Source organism: Berghia stephanieae, chromosome 8 (genome assembly GCF_034508935.2).
Source record: "Berghia stephanieae isolate SIO BIC M18660-M18661 chromosome 8, UCSD_Bste_1.3, whole genome shotgun sequence".
In the NCBI taxonomy this organism is placed as follows: Eukaryota; Metazoa; Mollusca; class Gastropoda; order Nudibranchia; family Aeolidiidae; genus Berghia; species Berghia stephanieae.
The window spans coordinates 43,286,864-43,306,863 of NC_088367.1; the positions used below are offsets into that span (position 1 = coordinate 43,286,864).

General features: G+C 34.9%; 1 protein-coding gene across 1 annotated transcript in view; it reads left to right on the forward strand.

Annotated features, from left to right (window-relative positions):
* The window catches only part of LOC144978728 (paired box protein Pax-6-like), a 115,683-nt gene that overhangs the window by 51,580 nt on the left and 44,103 nt on the right, over positions 1 to 20,000 (forward strand). Inside the window, exons 3-4 of the mRNA XM_078925160.1 lie at positions 6,150 to 6,257; positions 19,994 to 20,000. The exon at positions 19,994 to 20,000 is cut by the window's right edge and continues 124 nt beyond it. Coding sequence (XP_078781286.1) covers positions 6,150 to 6,257; positions 19,994 to 20,000 — 115 coding nt within the window. The remainder of the gene's footprint in view (positions 1 to 6,149; positions 6,258 to 19,993) is intronic.

A 20,000-nucleotide genomic window follows, 5' to 3' on the forward strand; every position in this document is an offset into this window, starting at 1 on the left:
ATAGAGTGAACGAAATTGACGTCACTCAGCTCTTTGTTGTTGTTGTTGTTTTTGTTTTTTTTTTTCTTTGGGGGGGGGGGGGGTTTAGACATCCTTTTTAATAAGTCCTCACTAAATTGGAACAATGAGACTATAAACGTTCAAGGTTACACATTATAATTTTGTGTGTTGGTAAGGTATATCAGGCTGGTGGATGTTTCGAGTATTTTTCCTAAAAGCATAGCATCGATAACATTTATTTATGAATGTTATGAATGTTATACTATCCTTCAAAATTGGCCTGATTACATTGGTGGGGTTAAAGGAAGGAAGGGAAGAAGGTTGGGGAAAGGGAGGGGGGGGGGCATAGTGAAATACTCAAACTCAAAACCCCGAGATGCCAAATGGTTGGGTTAGAGGCAGACCTGCCCAGTACTAACAAATATTCCTTATGGGTCCACTGTTGTAATGGAAATCTTTTAAAAAATGACGCAAAATATTGTCCATTACAACAATGTTAAACTAGGCCAATAAGTGAGTTCGGATGTCAGACCTGCATATATGTGCACGGTTGGTGGAGCCTATTTAAGATATTATTGTATTATAAGTGTGCAGTCAAAACGTTTCGATAATATACAATTCTTACATTCTTGCTTTTTGGAATTCCGGACGTGTTCCCAACCGCTGCACGAGCTTGCGAGTACGCGTTGGGTACAAAGTTCGAATTCCAAAACGCAAGAGTGTAAGAAATCTTTTATTCTACCCCTCAATTGATTCCGATTTCGTCATCTCTGAGTAAAAGACATTTTCAAAAATATTAACATGATAGAGTCTATTTCTTTTTTCAAAAATCTAATTTTAGTGAAATTTAACGTTTTATAATCTGACGTCACTAATTATTATTGTAAACGTGATATCATTACGTGTTACTATTTGGGGAAAGGGGAGGAATAATAAAGAAATTCAATAATACTTGTCTACACGTCTATTCATAATTATTGCACACTTAACTCTCTCTTTACCAGCTTTTTCTTTTTCAAAATTTTCCGCGAAACATCACACTACCCAATACTAAAATAGATTCTTCTTCACTCAAACAGAAAAGCAACAAATACATTCTATACATAATATTGTTCAACTTAATAAGCTCTACAACGCAGTGTCAAGATTTTAATAGCTATGGCTAAAACTTTTAAACTTCTGTGTTCTACAAAAGCAATTAGAATTGTAAAAGTGTTCATTTATATCGTAATGAATGTGACAATTCTTCTGTGGCTGGTAAGGAAAGGGTTAGGGTAGCAATATGAAAATATATCTTCCAATGAAGACATTATGTAATCGGGTCTCTATGCCTGTCGTACTCTGAAAACAAAACAAAACAAAACACAGCAAAACAAAAATCAAACATACTTTAAAAAAATTTTGACCAGAAATTCGTCCTTCAACCAATCGATTAAAATGACCCCCATCATATTATGTCAAAAACTCTCAAATTCCTATCAAAATGTGTCGTTGTTTTGTTTTACCTATTAAAATACGGGTCCGATAATAAATAGTGATGTCTGATAGATTGATAATTTGGTGTTATCATCCATTCATTATTTTTAGCATTTTATTTCCTTGAAATTTTCTTAGATGTATAAGAATAAGGTTTTAAAATACGATTTTAGACGAAATTTGTAGCGCGTTGGCATCGAGGAAAAACCTCGAAGAAAAACATCAAGGACTGGGTCTTTTGGCTTTCGGGTCAACATAATTCACGACATCCGTCAAAAATCGTATATAATGATATGATATGACATTATGATATGATATGATATGATATGATATGATATGATATGATATGATATGATATGATATGATATGATATGATGTGATATGATATTCGTTACTTCAAGGACAACTAACTGCCTAACATTCCTCTCTAGTAAATAATTATTAGCAGTTCAAAAATTCTCCCTGCTCATTTCTATTTTACGATATGGATAACTATTAAACTCTTCAGTCGGCGCAAATAACACCCTACCAATAACTACTTTGCACGTCAATAAAACATAATTTAGAAACAAATTAACAGCGAGCTTCAAAACTCATTAACTTTCGTTAATCATATTTTATTTACAGTTCAGGGTTTTTCAAAAAATTCCCATGACAAAATTGTGTCCACGCTTTGCTGGGTTCAGATTTAACTAACCATTTACGTGTTAGATACGAGTGGATGGTCGCGGCCCCTTTGAAATATTAAACCGTAGTACTATTTGTATATTATAATGTATTCGCGTGCGTATGGTTTGTGGGTTTGAGCGTGTGTGCGTGGGTGTGTGTGTGAAAGAAAGGAAGAAAGAAAGAAGAGAGAGAGAGAGAGAGAAGAAGAAGAAAAGAGAGAAAGAAAAGAGAGAGAAGAAGAAGAAGAAAGAAAGAAAGAGAGAGAAGAAAGAAGAGAAAGAAGAGAGAGAGAGAGAGAGAGAAGGAGAGAGAGAGAGAGAAGAGAGAAGAGAGAGAAAAAGGAGTGTGTGATAGAGGGAAATGAGAGAGAGAGAGAGAAAAGAGGAGAAGAAGAGAGAGAGAGAGAGAGAGAAGAAGATAGAAAGAGAGAGAGACAGAGAGAAAGAGAGAGAACGAGAAAGAGGAGACAGAGAAGAAAGGTGTGTGGTGGGAGAGAGAGAGAGAGAGAGAGAGAGAGAGAGAGAGAGAGAGACCATTCATTCTTCTTGTACACACCAACTTTTAGATGATCGATTCCAGACAAATCAAATTAAAAGTCGATTTTATTACCTTTGATTTAACTAAATTACCTCCAACCACCACTCCCCCCCCCCCACACCCCAACCCCATCTCACCCATCTCTTCAATCACCCAACCCCCGTCAATTATAAAAAGAAAACAAATTAACATTTAATCTATAATTGTCGTTGTTTTCCATTGTAGAAATACATTTCTTATTCACCCGTCTAAATCAGACTGTTTTTATTCCCCATTCCCCCCCCCCCCCCCTTTATTTTGAAATAAGGACATGGTAAAGGTAGCTTCTTTTTACGACCAGCAACCGCCTTCTGGGCTCCATGTTTAATTGTCTCAAATGTATCGATGTTTTTTATATTCGAAGGCTGGTTTTCCAAAATCTCGTTAAGTCGATTTTTCTACTTTTTGAGATTTTCCATCCAGATAATATAATAATTTGAAATGTAAACTTATTTTAAAACATCAATTGGCACATGCACAATTTCCCTAGATTTGTATGAATTTGAATTTAAATATTATGAAATAATAGACTGAATGAGTAATTTTAGGGGAAATAATCCTTAATATCTCAATATGGGGAAAAAAAATGAGTAAGAGAGTTTTGGAAAACCTCTCGTCCTTTAAAGTCTCTTGTTTCATTCTCAGACTTTATTTTATTTTGTTTCATTCTTAGACTTGCTTTTGTTTCATTCTTACACAGCAGCAGCAGCATTCGTTGTTTCATTTCATTTTAGTTTCTATTGAATGAATTGATACAGTAAAAACCAGTATGGGCCTTTAATGTAATCTGAATGGATTCACGTTGAGATAATTTGTTAAACAGCTTGAATTTACAACTTTATGCTCTGTGAAGTGTGAGAAAATTTATGACATGCTTTTGTATTTAGATCGCCTTAGAAATCTAAATGGTTCATTAAATTTGCATTAAAGAAAAGTTTTGGAATTAGATCCAAAGTAGGACTAAATAAGAAGGATTTTGATTGGTTAATGACGTGTAGCGAAATTGATACTATTGTAGGTTGTATTTTTACTCTTTTTTTTCGCCTTTGTATGTGGGTTTTTATGCGTTTTTTTTTTGTAAGGTTTTTGTTGTTGCATTGTCATTAAATTGTCGGATACTGACAAAGACATTTAGCGAAAAAACATAAATCAACGAATTAAGATTGCCTTCAATTTAATTTTTAATAATTTTTTTTACAAAAGTATCGAGTTCGAGACTTATTTGAAGAATTTGTTTATTTATTTATCTTTTTATTTAATTAGTTATTCATTTATTTATTTATTTATTTGTCTATTTCTATTTCTATTTATTTATTTATCTTTATATTTATTTATTTATTTATTTAATCATTTATTTATTTGTTCATATTCTTATAACTTATCAGGTAATCCATCTATCTATTCATTTTTACATTTATATCTAATAATTAAAGCATTTATCACAAATTGATTGGGGATTTTTTTAGAAATACTGCCTAATCAATTTCTATAAGGAATTATTCACTATATGTGTTGATAAAGGTACAGAAAGTAGTGCAGATCATAACGCATGATTTATACTCAGTTCAACAATCTTTTTCTAGAATCGCCAAAGTCTTTTTTTTTTAGTTTTGAAAATTGAAAACAGTTTATTGTATCTTGATTTTCTAAATAATAATTTTCTATTATGCTATTGTTGTTGTTATTATTAGTATTAATATTATTATTTATTATTATATTATATATTATTATTATTATATTATTATTATTATTATTATTATTATTATTATTATTATTATTATTATTATTATTATTATTATTATATATTATTATTATTATTATTATTATTATATATTATTATTATTATTATTATTATTATTATTATTATTATTATTATATTATTATTATTATTATATTATTATTATTATTATTATTATTATTATTATTATTATTATTATCAATATTATTACTATAATTATTTTTATTATTATATTATTATTATTATTATTATTATTATTATTATATTATTATTATTATAGTAGTAGTAGTATTTTATTATTATTATTATTATTATTTTATTATATTATTATTATATTATTATTATTATTATTATTATTATTATTTATTATTATTAATATTATTACTATTATTATTACTATCATCATTATTTTTACTAGTATAATCACTATTATAATCATTATCATTATCAATCGCTTTATTAATTTACAAAAACGTCCACTTATTTAAAGAATTGATGCTAAAATGACTCGAGAAGGTATCCAAAGCGTTGTAAAAAAACACAAACCCTATAATGATTACTACAGCAACAACAACAACAACAACAACAACAACAACAACAACAACAACAACATCAACAACATCAATAAAGCAACCGACACACAATCATCAAAAGACCATTGATCAAGTTTAATCGTTTTATATCTTCAGAAATTTGAGCAGAAATGATATTTTTTTTAACCCAAAAAAATTGAGATTGTATATAGCGCAATATCCAGTAAACGTGCTCAAAGTGCTTTACAACAGGTCCCTGACCAACATCAACACGTAACATGTAGAACGAGACATGACGACTGTAAGGCGATATTACAATTTTTTTTCCCCGACAGAGACAACGCTGTTAACGGCCAGGTACTCATTTTACACCTGAATACGGTAGAGAGAATATGAGTAAAGAGCCTTTTCCACGGACTGAACGATGCGCCGATCGAAGCTCGAACACAGGACCTTCCGATCCGAAAGCGAGTATCGTACCACAAGACCACATAGACGCACAATTTACATCTATCTTGATATTTCTGGGACGAACCAACCAACCACCCCCCCCCCAAAAAAAAAACAAAAAAAAAAAACAAAAAAAAAACAACAACAACAACAACAAAAAACAAAACAAACAAACAAAAAAACCAAAAAAACCCCCGACTAAATAAACAAAAAATAAAATAAATAATAAAAACCCAATCGCACAGCCGTTACATGCACGGATTGCAAAATTGTGCGGCTGTGTAAGTTATGACACTCGCTTTCGGAATAGATAGTCGAAAGTTCAAGTCCCGCTCCGAGCGGCGCATGATTGAGTCCCTGGATAATATTACTCTTTTACTCCCTTTTTTTCTCCACAAAACTCAGATGTAAATTAAGATGTTAACAGCGTTGTGTCTCTGTCGGGTAAAAAAATTGTAATAATATCGTCTAATCAGGCGTCAAAGCCTCGTCTCACATGTTCAATGTTGACTGGGGTCGGACTCCTTGTAACGCGCTTTGAGCCACTTTTAGTGGACATTGCGCTATATATATGATGCTCACACGCCCAATGCTCATGACGTTTAAAAAAAATAATTGAGCTCTTATATAGCGCAATATCCACTAAATATGCTCAAAATGCTTTACAAACGTTTAAATGTTTGATCCACTCTTGTGCAATCTCCCAGAAGAAATCCTGGACCATGGCCTACCGTCCACGTCCTCGTCCCCGTCCAGTCAAAGCCCAGACACGCCCGGAAACGCCAACGGCGCCAAGAAACACTCGAGGAAGAGAGGTGAGTCTCGGAGAGAGAGAGAGAGAGAGAGAGAGAGAGAGAGAGAGAGAGAGAGAGAGAGAGAGAGAGAGAGAGAGAGAGAGAGAGAGGGGGAGAGAGTCGTAATCGTTGCCGTGAACGTGCACGGCCGTGAAATTTATTCTTTTAATTCACAAAAGCTACACTGCCGTACTTCGAAAAGAAAAAAAAACAATTAAAAAAACAGTTTTCTTCTTACAAATTGGCAATATAAAAAAGTCATTCAGAGCGGACAATATCAATTGCGTGCTATCCTTTGGATAGTACGCCGGTCTATTGCAAAGTACTTTCCACCAGATCTAATAGACCCAGCTACCCAATCATTGCTTTGTGGGACAGGGGGTTGGGGTGGGGGGTGGGTGGAGGGGGGGGGGGGGGAGGGGAAAGAAAAAATCTCGACTGCTGCCTGGAGCGTGTGAAGCGAGTGCTCTACCAACTGAGCTATCGGGATTTGTACTACCGATTGATTCATTAAATTAAACCCCAAATGTTCAAAAAGTTTCAAATATAATTTTTTGAGATCATCATTAAAATGACTTTTTCCAACTATGCACCGAGCGAGGCTCAAACTCAAGACCTTCCGATCCGAAAGCGAGTATCACACCACTAGATCACGACATTGCCGCAATTATAATATAATTAAAATAATTGAGCTTTATATAGCGCAATATCCACTAAATGTGCTCAAAGCGCTTAACAAGAGGTCCTTGGTCAACAGCAACATTTAACATGTAGGCGGTATTACAATTTTTCGGACAAAGACAACGCTGTTAACGGCCAGGTACTCATTTGACACCTGAGTACGGTGAGAGAATGTGAGTAAAGAGCCTTTTCCAAGGACTCAACTATGCGCCGAGCCCGAGGCTCGAACCCAGGACCTTCCGATCCGAAAGCGAGTGTCATACAACTAGACAACATAGCCGCAATTGATTTATCATAACCATTATCATTATGAGCAAAAATAAAAATAAAAATTTTTAAAAATTAAAAAAATACAGATTTTCCGTACACCAGGCGATACATGATTAAGATGTTGAACATTTTTTAGAAAGAGGTTTTGAGAGTTTAATCTCGTTCATTCCATCACCAGCCTCCCCAGTCTTCCCCCTAGAATCAACTAACATCCGTTTTAAGTTTCACAACAATCCGACGGTTGAAATCCTATTTAACTTTTTCAGCCAACCCCACTCAGCCACTCCGCAGATTTTCGACGAAGGAACGGACAAGGTTAAACTTAAAACTGCCGTATGTACTCTGGCAAAAACAAGTTTTTAAAAAAGATTTAATTTGGCCAGAAAAATCATCCTTCAAATATAGACCGATTTAACTGACTCTCGTCTTAGCAAAAACTCTCAAACCTGGGACTTTGCAAAGTCTTTATTAAAGCCCCAAGTTTGAGAGTTTTAGCCAAGATGAGGGTTACCCAAATTGATAGATATTTGAAGGACGAGTTTTCTGGCCAAATTTTAAAATATGAGTTGGTTTTTTTTTCTCTCTAGAGTACGGCAGTTAACTGGTTAAACTTTAAAATGCTTTGATTTTCGATACGTCACTGTAAAATGTGGATGTAAACAAACATGCTCGTGATGGGTTTTGGATTGTGAAAATAGCGTGGGGTTAGCAAGGGCTAGGGGCTCGGAAATTGTAAGAAAACATGGATTTGTATGTCGGTGAAAAATTAAACAACTGGCATATTTCGCGTATTTGGAGTAATGATGATAATGTAAAACAACAGTGGCCTGCCTGGAGCACCGTATGTTTCTTCCCCTTCTCAACCCACCCCCTTACCCCCCCCCCTCTTCTTCTTCTTCTTCTTCTTCTTCTTCTTCTTCTTCTTCTTCTTCTTCTTCTCTTCTTCCCTTCTTCTTCTCCTCTCTCTCTCCTTCCTCCTCCTCCTCCTCCTCCTCCTCCTTCTTCTTCTTCTTCTTCTTCTTCTTCTTCTTCTTCTTCTTCTTCTTCTTCTTCTTCTTCTTCTTCTTCTTCTTCTTCTTCTTCTTCTTCTTCTTCTTCTTCTTCTTCTTCCTTCTCCTCCTCGTCCTCGTCATTTCTTTTTTCTCCTCCTCCTATTAATCATTTCTTCTTCCCCTGCTTCCTCTTCTTATTCCTCCTCCTCCTCCTTCTACTACTACTACTGCTACTGCTACAACAACAACAACAACAACAACAACTACTACTACTACTACTACTACTACTACTACTACTACTACTACTACTACTACTACTACTACTACTACTACTACTACTACTACCCATTCTCCTACTACTCCTCCTCCTCCTCCTCCTCCTCCTACTACTACTACTACTACTACTACTACTACTTCTATTACGACTACTACTAATGTTAATAATAATAATAATAATAATAATAATAATAATAATAATAATAATAATAATAATAATAATAATAACGACGACGACGACGATGATCATGATGATGGTAATGATGATGATGATGATGATGATGATGATGATGATGATGATGATGATGATGATGATGATGATGATACTGCTATTACACTTATCAAACACGAGGAGGAATGAATCGCCGAAAAACACCATAAAAACACCATTTCGCTATGTCTACCCCATGTAACGAATGACCTTTTCTTCAAAAGTATCTGTAGAAATATTTACGGTGTACATTATCCACTTGTCCCACTAAACGTAGCCCTAGACACGACAGAAACGGAACAGGAAATTAAGAGCGATGTCTTCCCGCCGTTAACCAACGTTTGTTTTTGTTGCCCGGCAACAGTATCATAATAAGCAAGATCGGAATGAGCTAAAACAAAAAAAAAAAATATGGCTCTGGAGAGAAAAACATACGGTTCTCACATCGTGAAGACTTATTTTACCGCAAACGAAATCTATTTTTCAGTTTAAACTTCAGTTTCTGTTATTTTTAGTAATAGTAGGCGGGGTGAAATAGTATTTTATAACGTTGTGCTATGCTAGGCGGGTTGAAATAGTATTTTATACCATATGGTGTTATGCTCCGACATTGTAATTCGCCAAAAGAGTTGTAACCATATAGAGCTTTTATACAGGACATCTCCATATATCGTAAAATTGATATCCACATTGTCTTGGTATTTGAGGTTCACATAGCTCAGTTGGTAGAGTGCTCTATTTCACACGCAAATAGATCGAGATCGATCTCGGGTGAAGCAAGTTGTTGTTTTTTTTCCGGACCCCCCCCCTCCCCTCCCCCTCGCCCCCTCTGTTAGATCTGGTGGAGAGGATTTTGGGATAGACAATGCAAAGGGTAGGAAGAAGCAATTGCTGTTGTCCATTTCACGTTATAGATAGTATGCGTTTGACTTAGAAGCTCATAACATTGCCATCCGGAAGTATGACGGATCAACACACAGAACTGTGTGTATCCATGAACGTTTATAGTCGGGTTAATACAAGTCAGTGAGCATTACTCATAAACGCGGATGGCAAAAAACAATAACAAAGACTTTATTGACGTCATCTTCGAACTATCTATAGATACCTGGATAGAAACATAATCTCCGGCTCCACTGGTTTACTGGCTCTGAATGATTTATTTTTTCTCCATATTTTTAACAACACCTGAAAGTTCACTGTGCTCCCTAAACCCCCATGTTTTTTTGTTTTTTTTTTGTTTTGTTTTGTTTTTCAAATCTTCCTCTATACTAGCTGAATCATTCTATATTCATTTGCAAATTATACCGAAACTCAAATTAATCTCCAATTTTGGCGCAAGCTGTGGCCGGAATATGGGCATAATAAGATGACCAACCAACATCAAATCAAATTGACCGGACATTTGGGGGATTTTTGCCAGCTAGGGTGGTCGATAAGCAATCCATCTACATACATAATCTGTCAATAAAATAGGATTAACCACGGATTACTGGTCTATTGTCTCGCACAATGACATTCTTATGTCTGTTTTCTTTTAGAAAATTAACCAATTAACTACCATTTTATGGAAAAACTCGTATTTAAAAATTTGGCCAGAAAACTCGTCCTTCAAAGTATCGATCTATTTAAATGACCCTTATCTTGGAAAAAAAAAGAAGAAAAAAAAAACAAAAAAAAACCCAAAAAAAACAAACAAAACAAACAATCAAAAAACTCTCAAACGTGCACTTCTCTTTGGGCCGGTAGAAGTATCAGAGTTTTCTTTTATACACTTGGTTTTTTATAAGAAATAAGAATAACCTATGGAAAGAACTAATGCTATCTCAGCGGAGATCATCAATGTTAAAATAAATAGATAAATAAATAAATTTTAATATATGAATAAATAAGTGATAGATGGATAAATGAATAAGAACATTTAAAATGACTTCAAACTATGGAATTCTTTTTTTTTAATCATAAGTTTAAGATTTTTTTAGTTTATACAGACATATCGTTGTCACTCACTAGTCAGTAAATATACTGTAGCCCCCTCTCCTACCTCCGCTGCTCTTCCCCCAACATTCCCCCCCCCCCCCACCTCCCTCCAAGATAATACAAATGAGCTTCCAAAAAGAAAAATAATATGCATTTAGTCATGAGGATTTCATTGTACTCGGACACGGCATTGTTGTGTCCACTGGTTGGACATCGAATCAATTTGCTGGGCCGGAAATAAGATGGTTGACTAGCCACTCACCCAGCGGTCACTGTGCGTTGACGACTTCGTCCATTGATTTCTGTGGAAAGGGACCGCCGCTGACTGCTGCTCTGCCAAAAACAAATAAATGCCAAAACAGTTTTTTCCCCCTTTTAATATGGCCATAAATTTTGTATTTTAAATATCGATCAAGTAACCAGTTAAGTGCCTTACTCTAGAAGGACACGTATTAAAAATGTGACCAGATAAGTCGTCCTTCAAATATTTAATCGATTTAAATGACCCTAATCTTGGCCAAAATCGCTTAAACCCGAGACTTCGCGAAGTCTGGGGAACTGTGGGGAAACCAGTGATTTGTGGACATTGAATCTGGAATTAGTTGATTTAGTTAGTCCTTACAAGATACTGTAGAAAATTGTCAACGAATTAATTAGCGCTAATATCAGTCCACGCGTTTGCACCCAAAATATTATTTGGTTTGAAGGAATTTACCTTACTTTGGATTTGAATTCTCTTTATAGCAAAGTACTCTCTGACTCTCTGACAGGCCTGAATTAGACCTACCTAGCTTAGCCAATTAAGGTGGACATTAAGATTTGAGAATATGTATGATGAACTTTAGCAGACTTTAACCGGTTCAAAAATATTTTTTACTTTCTTTTTATTTATTTCTCACTTTTCCTGGCGATCCAGTCTAAAAAAAATTGTAACAGCGCCTCAGAGGCGTCATGTCCTATCTTACATAAAACATAATTGTTGGTATTGGACCCTTTGTAAAGCCTCTGAGTTCGTGTGGAGGATATTGCGTTATATAGAAGCTGATGTTTTAAAGATAATTATTCTTTATTTCCTCTTTATCTCATTTCGTTTTGCGAGTCAGTTTGAACTTCTCATTCAGACAATAGAGCTTCTAGGGACCGTTTTGTTCTATGCTAAATAGCTATTGATGCATTGCGTTCAGTTAAAAAAAAACAACAGACTTATAACATCTGGAGACGCCCGGTGTAACCTAACAACATACAAAACAATGTGTAACATACACGTTCATAGTCTAATTAATCCAATTTAGTGAGAACGACTGATGAGAATGGGTGGCTAAAAACAATAACAAAGAACTGAGTGACGTCAACTTTGTTCCATCTATATGCTCATGTTAAATAATTCTTTCTTTCCTCTTTATTTTGTTTTGTTTTGCGAATCAGTCTTATTGACTTCTTACTCAGGCATTGGAGTTTTCAGGGATTCCTATGTTCTATGCCGAATACTTATAAGCCAAAAATATTAAAGAGATTGAATGAAAACCTCACTTGGTAGATCACGAAGCCTAGATTTATGAGACGGCGTTGATAGCCTTGAGTAGGGGTGTAATAATAAGTCTGACAGTCGAATCAATACGGGCACAATAAAAAGATGATGAATACTAGACCGGGGCGTAGGGCGTTGTAGGATCAATTGGGCTAGGCCCCTCGTGAGCCATGGAAACGAAAACTACTATGACGAAAAGGAGAAAAGGGGTTTTTAGTATGTTGGTGTAATGTTGAATATGAGAGAAAATCAGAATAAAGTTTTTACAAGTTTATTCAAGATTATTAATTTTCCATGTATTAATTAACATAAAAAGGGCCTTATTGGTGTTTTATTTTTTTTAACATTGAGAAAATTTTAATTTAAAAAATGCTTTGATTAGATAAGTTAATATGCGTAAATATTCACCAAATTGGCTTGAGTAACAGTTTTCACTCTATTTACTAAACTGTTGCAACACGTATGTGACATTTAGAGTTGAGGGAAAAGAGAAGAAGATGAAGAAAAAAAAAGGAAAAATGAATGAAAGAAAGAAGAAGAAAGAAAAAAAAGAGAAAGAGAGAAAAAATAAGAAAGAAAGAAAGAAAGAAGGAAAGAAGAAGAAGAAGAAGAAGAAGAAGAAGAAGAAGAAGAAGAAGAAGAAGAAGAAGAAGAAGAAGAAGAAGAAGAAGAAGAAGAAGAAGAAGAAGAAGAAAAGATGTGATGATGATAATAGTGGAAGGGGGGGGGGGGTGAATAAAGGCAAGAGCTATGGATAAACACTTAGAACTGGACGCGGACAGGACAACGACGGAACAACTGGCTCAAAAGTGTCTGGTCATAACTCACGCTTGACCAGTCAGATGAGGGGATGGATGTGGTTGGGGTCATGTGCTGACAACCAAAGGTCAAAAGTCACATTTTACAACACTCACTCACATTGGGGCAGACATTATGTACTGTGCTCGGACAGCGGAACCGCCACTGCTGCTCATGCCTCTGTTTAGTCTTTCGAAAAGAAAAAGTGACCGGTGCTTAGTTTATTTATTTATTTATATATTTATTTATTTATTATTATTTATTTATTCATTTATCGATATATTATGTATTCTTTTATTTATTAATGATTTGTTATTTAATCATTTTCTTTCCTTGTTTATTATTTATTTACTCTTATGGGAAATATCTAGTAGTGTGGTGAAATTATAAATAATAATAGTGATAATAATGGTGATGATGGTTATAACAATAATAATGACGATAATGATGTTAATAATAACAATAATAATGATAAAATATATAATAATAATAATAATAATAATAATAATAATAATAATAATAATAATAATAATAATAATAATAATAATAATATAATAATAATAATAATAATAATAATGATAATGATAATAATAATATAATAATAATAATACATGAATAATAATAATAATAATAATAATAATAATAATAATAATAATAATAATAATAATAATAATAATAATAATAACAATAATAACGACATATACCAGCTATTCTTGTAACGTTAAACGGACATTAAGAATAGCATTGAGACAAGTGAGAACAAAACTGACGTATAAAAAAATGTCATGTTTTTATTTACTTCTTGCACCTTTCTCTGCTATCAAGTGGAGTTGTTTGTATTCCATAGCTTTGTGTAAAATAAATAAATAAATTCTTTGTAATCCACCCTTCAACCCCCCCCCCCCCCCACCTCCCTCCAAATCACTCCGCTTGTAGAATTCTATAAAGCACAGCTCTTGACTTCCATTTAGACTCCAAAGTATGTGAGAGTGTTGTCACAGTCTTTAATGGTTTAGAGGGAGAAGGAGAGAGAGAGAGAGAGAGAGAGAGAGAGAGAGAGAGAGAGAGAGAGAGAGATCATAAAAGTTTTGGGTTATTGTAAAAGAGGGGGCGGGGGGGGGGGGGCGATCTAGATGAATTAATACAAGTAAAAAAATAAGAATGAAAAAAAATGGATAGTTTGAGGTTGGAGAGAATGGGCAATGGGGGGGGGGGGGGGGGGGGTGGTTGAGAGAAAAAGGAGGCAACGGGCAATTTGCTTAACACATTTTGTGCCTGTTTTTTCCAAATCTTTGTTTTTCAATCTCCCTCACATCTTTGAAGTTTGGCCCATCAAGGCAGTGATTTAAAGCTGACAGAAGCCATAAATTTGATGCTCCGATACCGGAAATCGCTTGGGGGGTCAGTGTAAGAGAGCTCTTCATTTTCGGGAGATCACAAGAAGTTAGCGAGCTAAGGGTCAACTTTTGACCCAGTTTCTCTTCATAACGTTAGGCATGTGGGCACGAAGAGGCGATAAATTTTAAGAAAACGATAACGTCCATATTTTTTTTTATTCTGGAGGTGATAGCGCGTGATTTATTCGAATTTGGAATTGTCTAATAAAATTATTGCAGAGCACTATTATTTAGTTGGAGTTTGCTCTGGTTAAAATATTGTTTCTCCTTAGTCATTTCATACCCAATTTCTTATTTCAATATTAACAATCACTTTAGTCATTTGTCTATTCTTTTAGGTAAATACGTCAATCCAGAGTATATTGTATAATACAAAATGAAAATGTTGCTGCTTGAAGCTCGAAGTAAAAAATAACGATAAGTGTTGAATTGTAAGCTTCAATTTATTAGACGAAAACAGATACTGTGGTCGTTTCGGGTTTCCTCTTTATCAATAAAACACGATGAATAAAACACTAAGGACGACTGAGTTATGTGTGAATCAAACATGTGATTCCAAACCATAACACATAAACTCTGATCAATACTCTACTCAACACTCCTCCATACGCTTTTGTTATCGATAATGTGTCGTATACACAGAGCAATATTCACTAAATGTGCTCAAAACGCTTAAGAAATCGCCCTTGCAAGAAGAGCCATGTACCATTTCCACCACAACCATACAACATTCCACTCATTCATTGTACGATCCCAAGCCATAACACATAAACAGTGATCAAGACTCTACTCAACAACATTTATCCAGAGGGTTTTATGTCTCGTACATACTGCGCAATATCCACTAAATGTGCTCAAAAGTCTTTCAAAATCGCCTTTGCAAGAAGAGGCATGTACCATTTCCACCACAACCATACAACATTCCACTCATTCATTGTACGACTCCAAACCCAAACACATGAATTTTGATCAATACTCTACTCAACAACTCTCCTCCAGAGGGTGTTATGTGTCGTATATACAGAGCAATATCCACTAAATGTGCTCAAAAGTCTTTCAAAATCGCCCTTGCAAGAAGAGGCATGTACCATTTCCACCACAATCATACAACATTCCACTCATTCATTGTACGACTCCAAACCAAAACACATGAACTTTGATCAATACTCTACTCAACAACTCTCCTCCAGAGGGTGTTATATGTCGTATATACTGCGCAATATCCACTAAATGTGCTCAAAACGCATAAGAAATCGCCCTTGCAAGAAGAGGCACGTACCATTTCCACCACACACACAGTCATACATTCTACTCATTCATTGTACACCAAGCCTTAACACATAAACTTTGATCAATACTCTACTCAACAACACTCCTTCTGAGGCTTCTAAGAGTCATATATACAGCGCAATATCCACTAAATGTGATCAAAACGCTTTACAGATCGCCCCTTGCAAGAAGAGGCACGTACTTCTTCGACCATACACTGTCATACATTCCACTCATTCATTGTACGACTCCAAACCATAACACATAAACTGTGATCAATACTCTACTCAACAACACTCCTCCAGACGCCTTTGTTACCGACATTGTGTCGTAGTATTATATATACAACTTCTATGTATTTCAATTGTATAGAATCTCTTTTTTCTTCCTATTCAATGTATTGAATTCACACCCAATGTCGTGAAAATTGGACTGTATTGTCGCTTAAAACAACATGCAGAACGTTTTTTTTTTATTCACATTTTGTGGAATATTATAGGAGTAGGGCTGGTCAATAATAAGCCTTTATAATCAGCCAAGGTTTGACGATATCGTTATGATTAATAACTAATTATTATGGTTTGAATGAGTGAGAGAAAAAATTGCAGTTCATAATGATATACCTTGGTGTTTTTTTTAAGGTAACGGAAAAGTCTTTGGATCGATAGAGAGAATGAAACAGATATAATACTTTACTGATTGAGTGATAAATAGATAGATAGATAGATAGATAGATAGATAGATAGATAGATAGATAGATAGAAAGGGAGAGAGAGAGAGAGAGAGAGAGAGAGAGAGAGAAGGAAGAGAGGAAGGGAGAGAAGAGGGCACAGAGAGAAAGAAAGATAAGAGAAGTCGAGAATGAGAGAGAGAGAGAGAGAGAGAGAGAGAGAGAGAGAGAGAGAGGGAGAGATGGAAAAGGAGAGAAATAATGCCAGACTGTAAATAGAATAATATATTGAAATGCTGGATAAATCACAAATATTACAGACAATTGTGATCCATAAAGATAGTGCTAAGATGTAGAAAACTTTGGAATAATCCTGCAACTAATAATAATAATAATAATAATAATAATAATAATAATAATAATAATAATAATAATAATAATAATAATAATAATAATAATAATAAATCTTCTTCTACAAAAGAGTTTCGTTTGTTTTCTTTTTGCCTTGACCTCTAACCTTCGACCTATCTCATCCATCCAGCCATTTCCAAACCTTCTAACGTTTAGCCCTTGTGTACACCGCCAACCACTCGCAACCTCCACGACCTCCGAGAGAATCTGTCTTGTACTAATGGAATGTCCTGACCCCCTTCTTAAGAGATTCACCCTAGAGTGAATAGAATTCGACAAACATGTTTTGCCCTCGCACCAGAATGCGGTCCCGGCATGTTTAGCCAGATCTTTTACTAGTTAAACTGCCGTACTCTGGAAAAAGTCGTATTTAAAAATTTGGCTAGAAAAACTCGCCCTTCTAATATCGATCGATTTAAATAACCCTCATTTTGGCAAAATCTCTCAAACCTGGGATTTCGCGAAGTCTTCATCAAAGTTTCAGGTTTGATAGTTTTTGACAAAGTAAATGCCATTTAAATCGATCGATATTTGAAGGAGGAATTTTCTAGCCAAATTCTTAAATATGACTTTTTTTTCTTCCCGAGTACTGCAGTTAATTAGTTAAGCCCTTGATATTTAAGCCGCGATTGTCTTATCCAAAATTCTCATTAGAGATCATATAGATCAGAAGCCATTCTCTTTAGTGTGATAGATATAATGATAGTATTAGAAAATAAGTAAATATCATGTTCTACCTTTATTAACTACGAAGATGAATAGTGATATATGTGTTATGAAAATATGAAGATGAAATAAACGTACACCTTCAGAACCATTATTAAGAGTTTAGAAAGAAAAGTTGATAATTGTATAAAATCAAATGGCTTACGGTAAAAAGATGTTTTAATGTTGCTATATTAAAAGACAATAATGAGGAATATGAAAGACTTCTGAGAGACAAAGATATGACATCAATTCTTAATTCAATATCATGCTAAACATCAAAAAATGGCTTATTGTAAAAAGATGTTTAAAAGTTGATATATTAAAAGACAATAATGAGGAATATGAAAGACATCTGAGAGACAAAGACATGACATCAAATTTTTAGTTCAATAGCATGCTAGACAACTCCATTTTTTATTCTTTTATATATCAAAATTACCCATGTGAATTTTCGGAATTTCCATTACTAAATTACCAATCTACACAACAATTTTTACATGTTCCATACACTATAATGCTGCTAATTTGTTATAATTTAGCCCCTTCGTGCTGTTTCAAACGACAGAACACCCATGCTAAGACGTGCAACGGAAGTCATGTGACCTTGGTGACAAGGTCAACCGGAAGTGTTCCCCTGTAGTTGTCTTCCATGACTAGGATCTATCAAATCGGTCATTAAAATCCTTATTACTCGTATTTTCATTCTCTTCGTTTTGCCATTTCATTCTTGCTATTTCATACAAATATATCTAGGCTATTTAGTGCGTCACCTTAAAAAAAATATTTTAAAAGATATTGCGATGATATTTAATCCAGAATTTACAAACAAGAATAGAATGGGAACATATAGACATATAATGATATTATCATCTTCATCCCTATTTCCCCGTACAGGATTTTATTATGAGTCACTGACAAAAAAAAAAGTTCCCCTGATTAGAAAGTTACTATTGGCAAATTTTAGGAGGGTGGGGGTGGGGGGGGGGGTGCATCGTGATTTTTACTGCTTCAAATATTACGACTTTTTGTATATCACACAAAACGCTACCTATCGTTTTTGCATATTCCAAAATCTCAACAATGTCTAACAACAGCCTTATGAAATAATCCAAGAAAGAAAAACAAAACAAAACAATAACAAAAAAACCCCACATAATAATATATCAACAAAAGGCAAACTAAGAATGTGGGGGATGTCCTACTCGCCCAAAACACAGTCGTAGCTGTCCCCTCTCTAAGACTCCAAGCATACATCCAGGAGCGTCGCCTGACTATTAATCTCGGCTGACTGAATCCTGTCACAAGAAGTTCCGATTGCCTCCCTTGACATCGGTTTGAAGAAGGCCCGGTCACCGTCACTCTCCTCCTCTAGTGACTCCTTTGAGGCCAGGCTTTTTTTCTTTGCCTTCCTCAACCTGTATGTGTATTCCTACGTGTGTTATTTCCGTGTCCTTAGCATAATTGTCTATGGATTTTCTAGATGTGTAGTTTTTCTTCCCATTGTTATCTTTTTTTTTCATGAATGAAAAGAGTTACTTCAAACAATCGAATTGAATTGCAAAATATATAAAATTGCATGTTTCTGTTTGTACGTTTTTTTTCTTCAATTTCTTTTTCTTCTTCTTCTTCGTCGTTATAACTTCATATTCATCCTCCTTCTGGATGAAAGATAATATAATATCTCTGCTCTACTCCTCTCTCTCTCTCTCTCTCTCCCCATCTCTCTCTCTCTCTCCATCTCTCTCTCTCTCTTTCTATCTCTCTCCCTCCCTGCATCCCTCTCCTTTTCATCCCCTCTCTCTCCCTCTCTCTCTCACCTACTCCGCCCCCTCTCTGTATGTGGATCTGTGTATGTTGATCTGCTTGTATGTGCACGCGCATTTGTTTTATGGCATCTCTTCAGCACTTTATGCTTTAAACTCGACCTTAAAGAATACCGATTTCTTTTCCCATATAAATATCACACTGTACGGATACCGTAAATTGGATTCCTCCGATAACTCAAATAGAGGGATCCTCGCCCCATAAGCCAATGGCTCTTGATGATCATTTTTTTTCTCCTTCTGATCCCTATGTCCACTCAGCAGTGATTTGGTTGCAGGGTCTATCGGAGGCAGCTTGGATCAGCGGTACGATCTTTGCTTCCTAGGTACCGAATTCGACTACCTGCCTCGTTGTGTGTGTGGCCTTGATTGAGCAAGCCATCTCGCCCTAGTCAATTTGCGGCGCTGCACTGCGGCTGACGCCTAGGTCATTCCAGTCATCCCTTGGAATAGACTCTAAAGATAAATATCCTGTTGGGGATGAATAACGGAAATTTATTTATTTATTTATTTATTTATTTATTTATTTATATAATTGAAACTACTTTAGCGTTCTAATTAGAGGTTAGCTAACAATCTCCTCTCAAAGTTAATGCTACAGATTATTCCCAGCTCAATATGTTGGATAGCTATGAAGAACTTCATATATACTACATACATCTTAAATCTATAAAATTCATTCTATTTTCCTGTAAATTGATAAACCTTTTTTTCTTTTCTATTTCTTTCTGATCTGTCTCCAGGTCACAG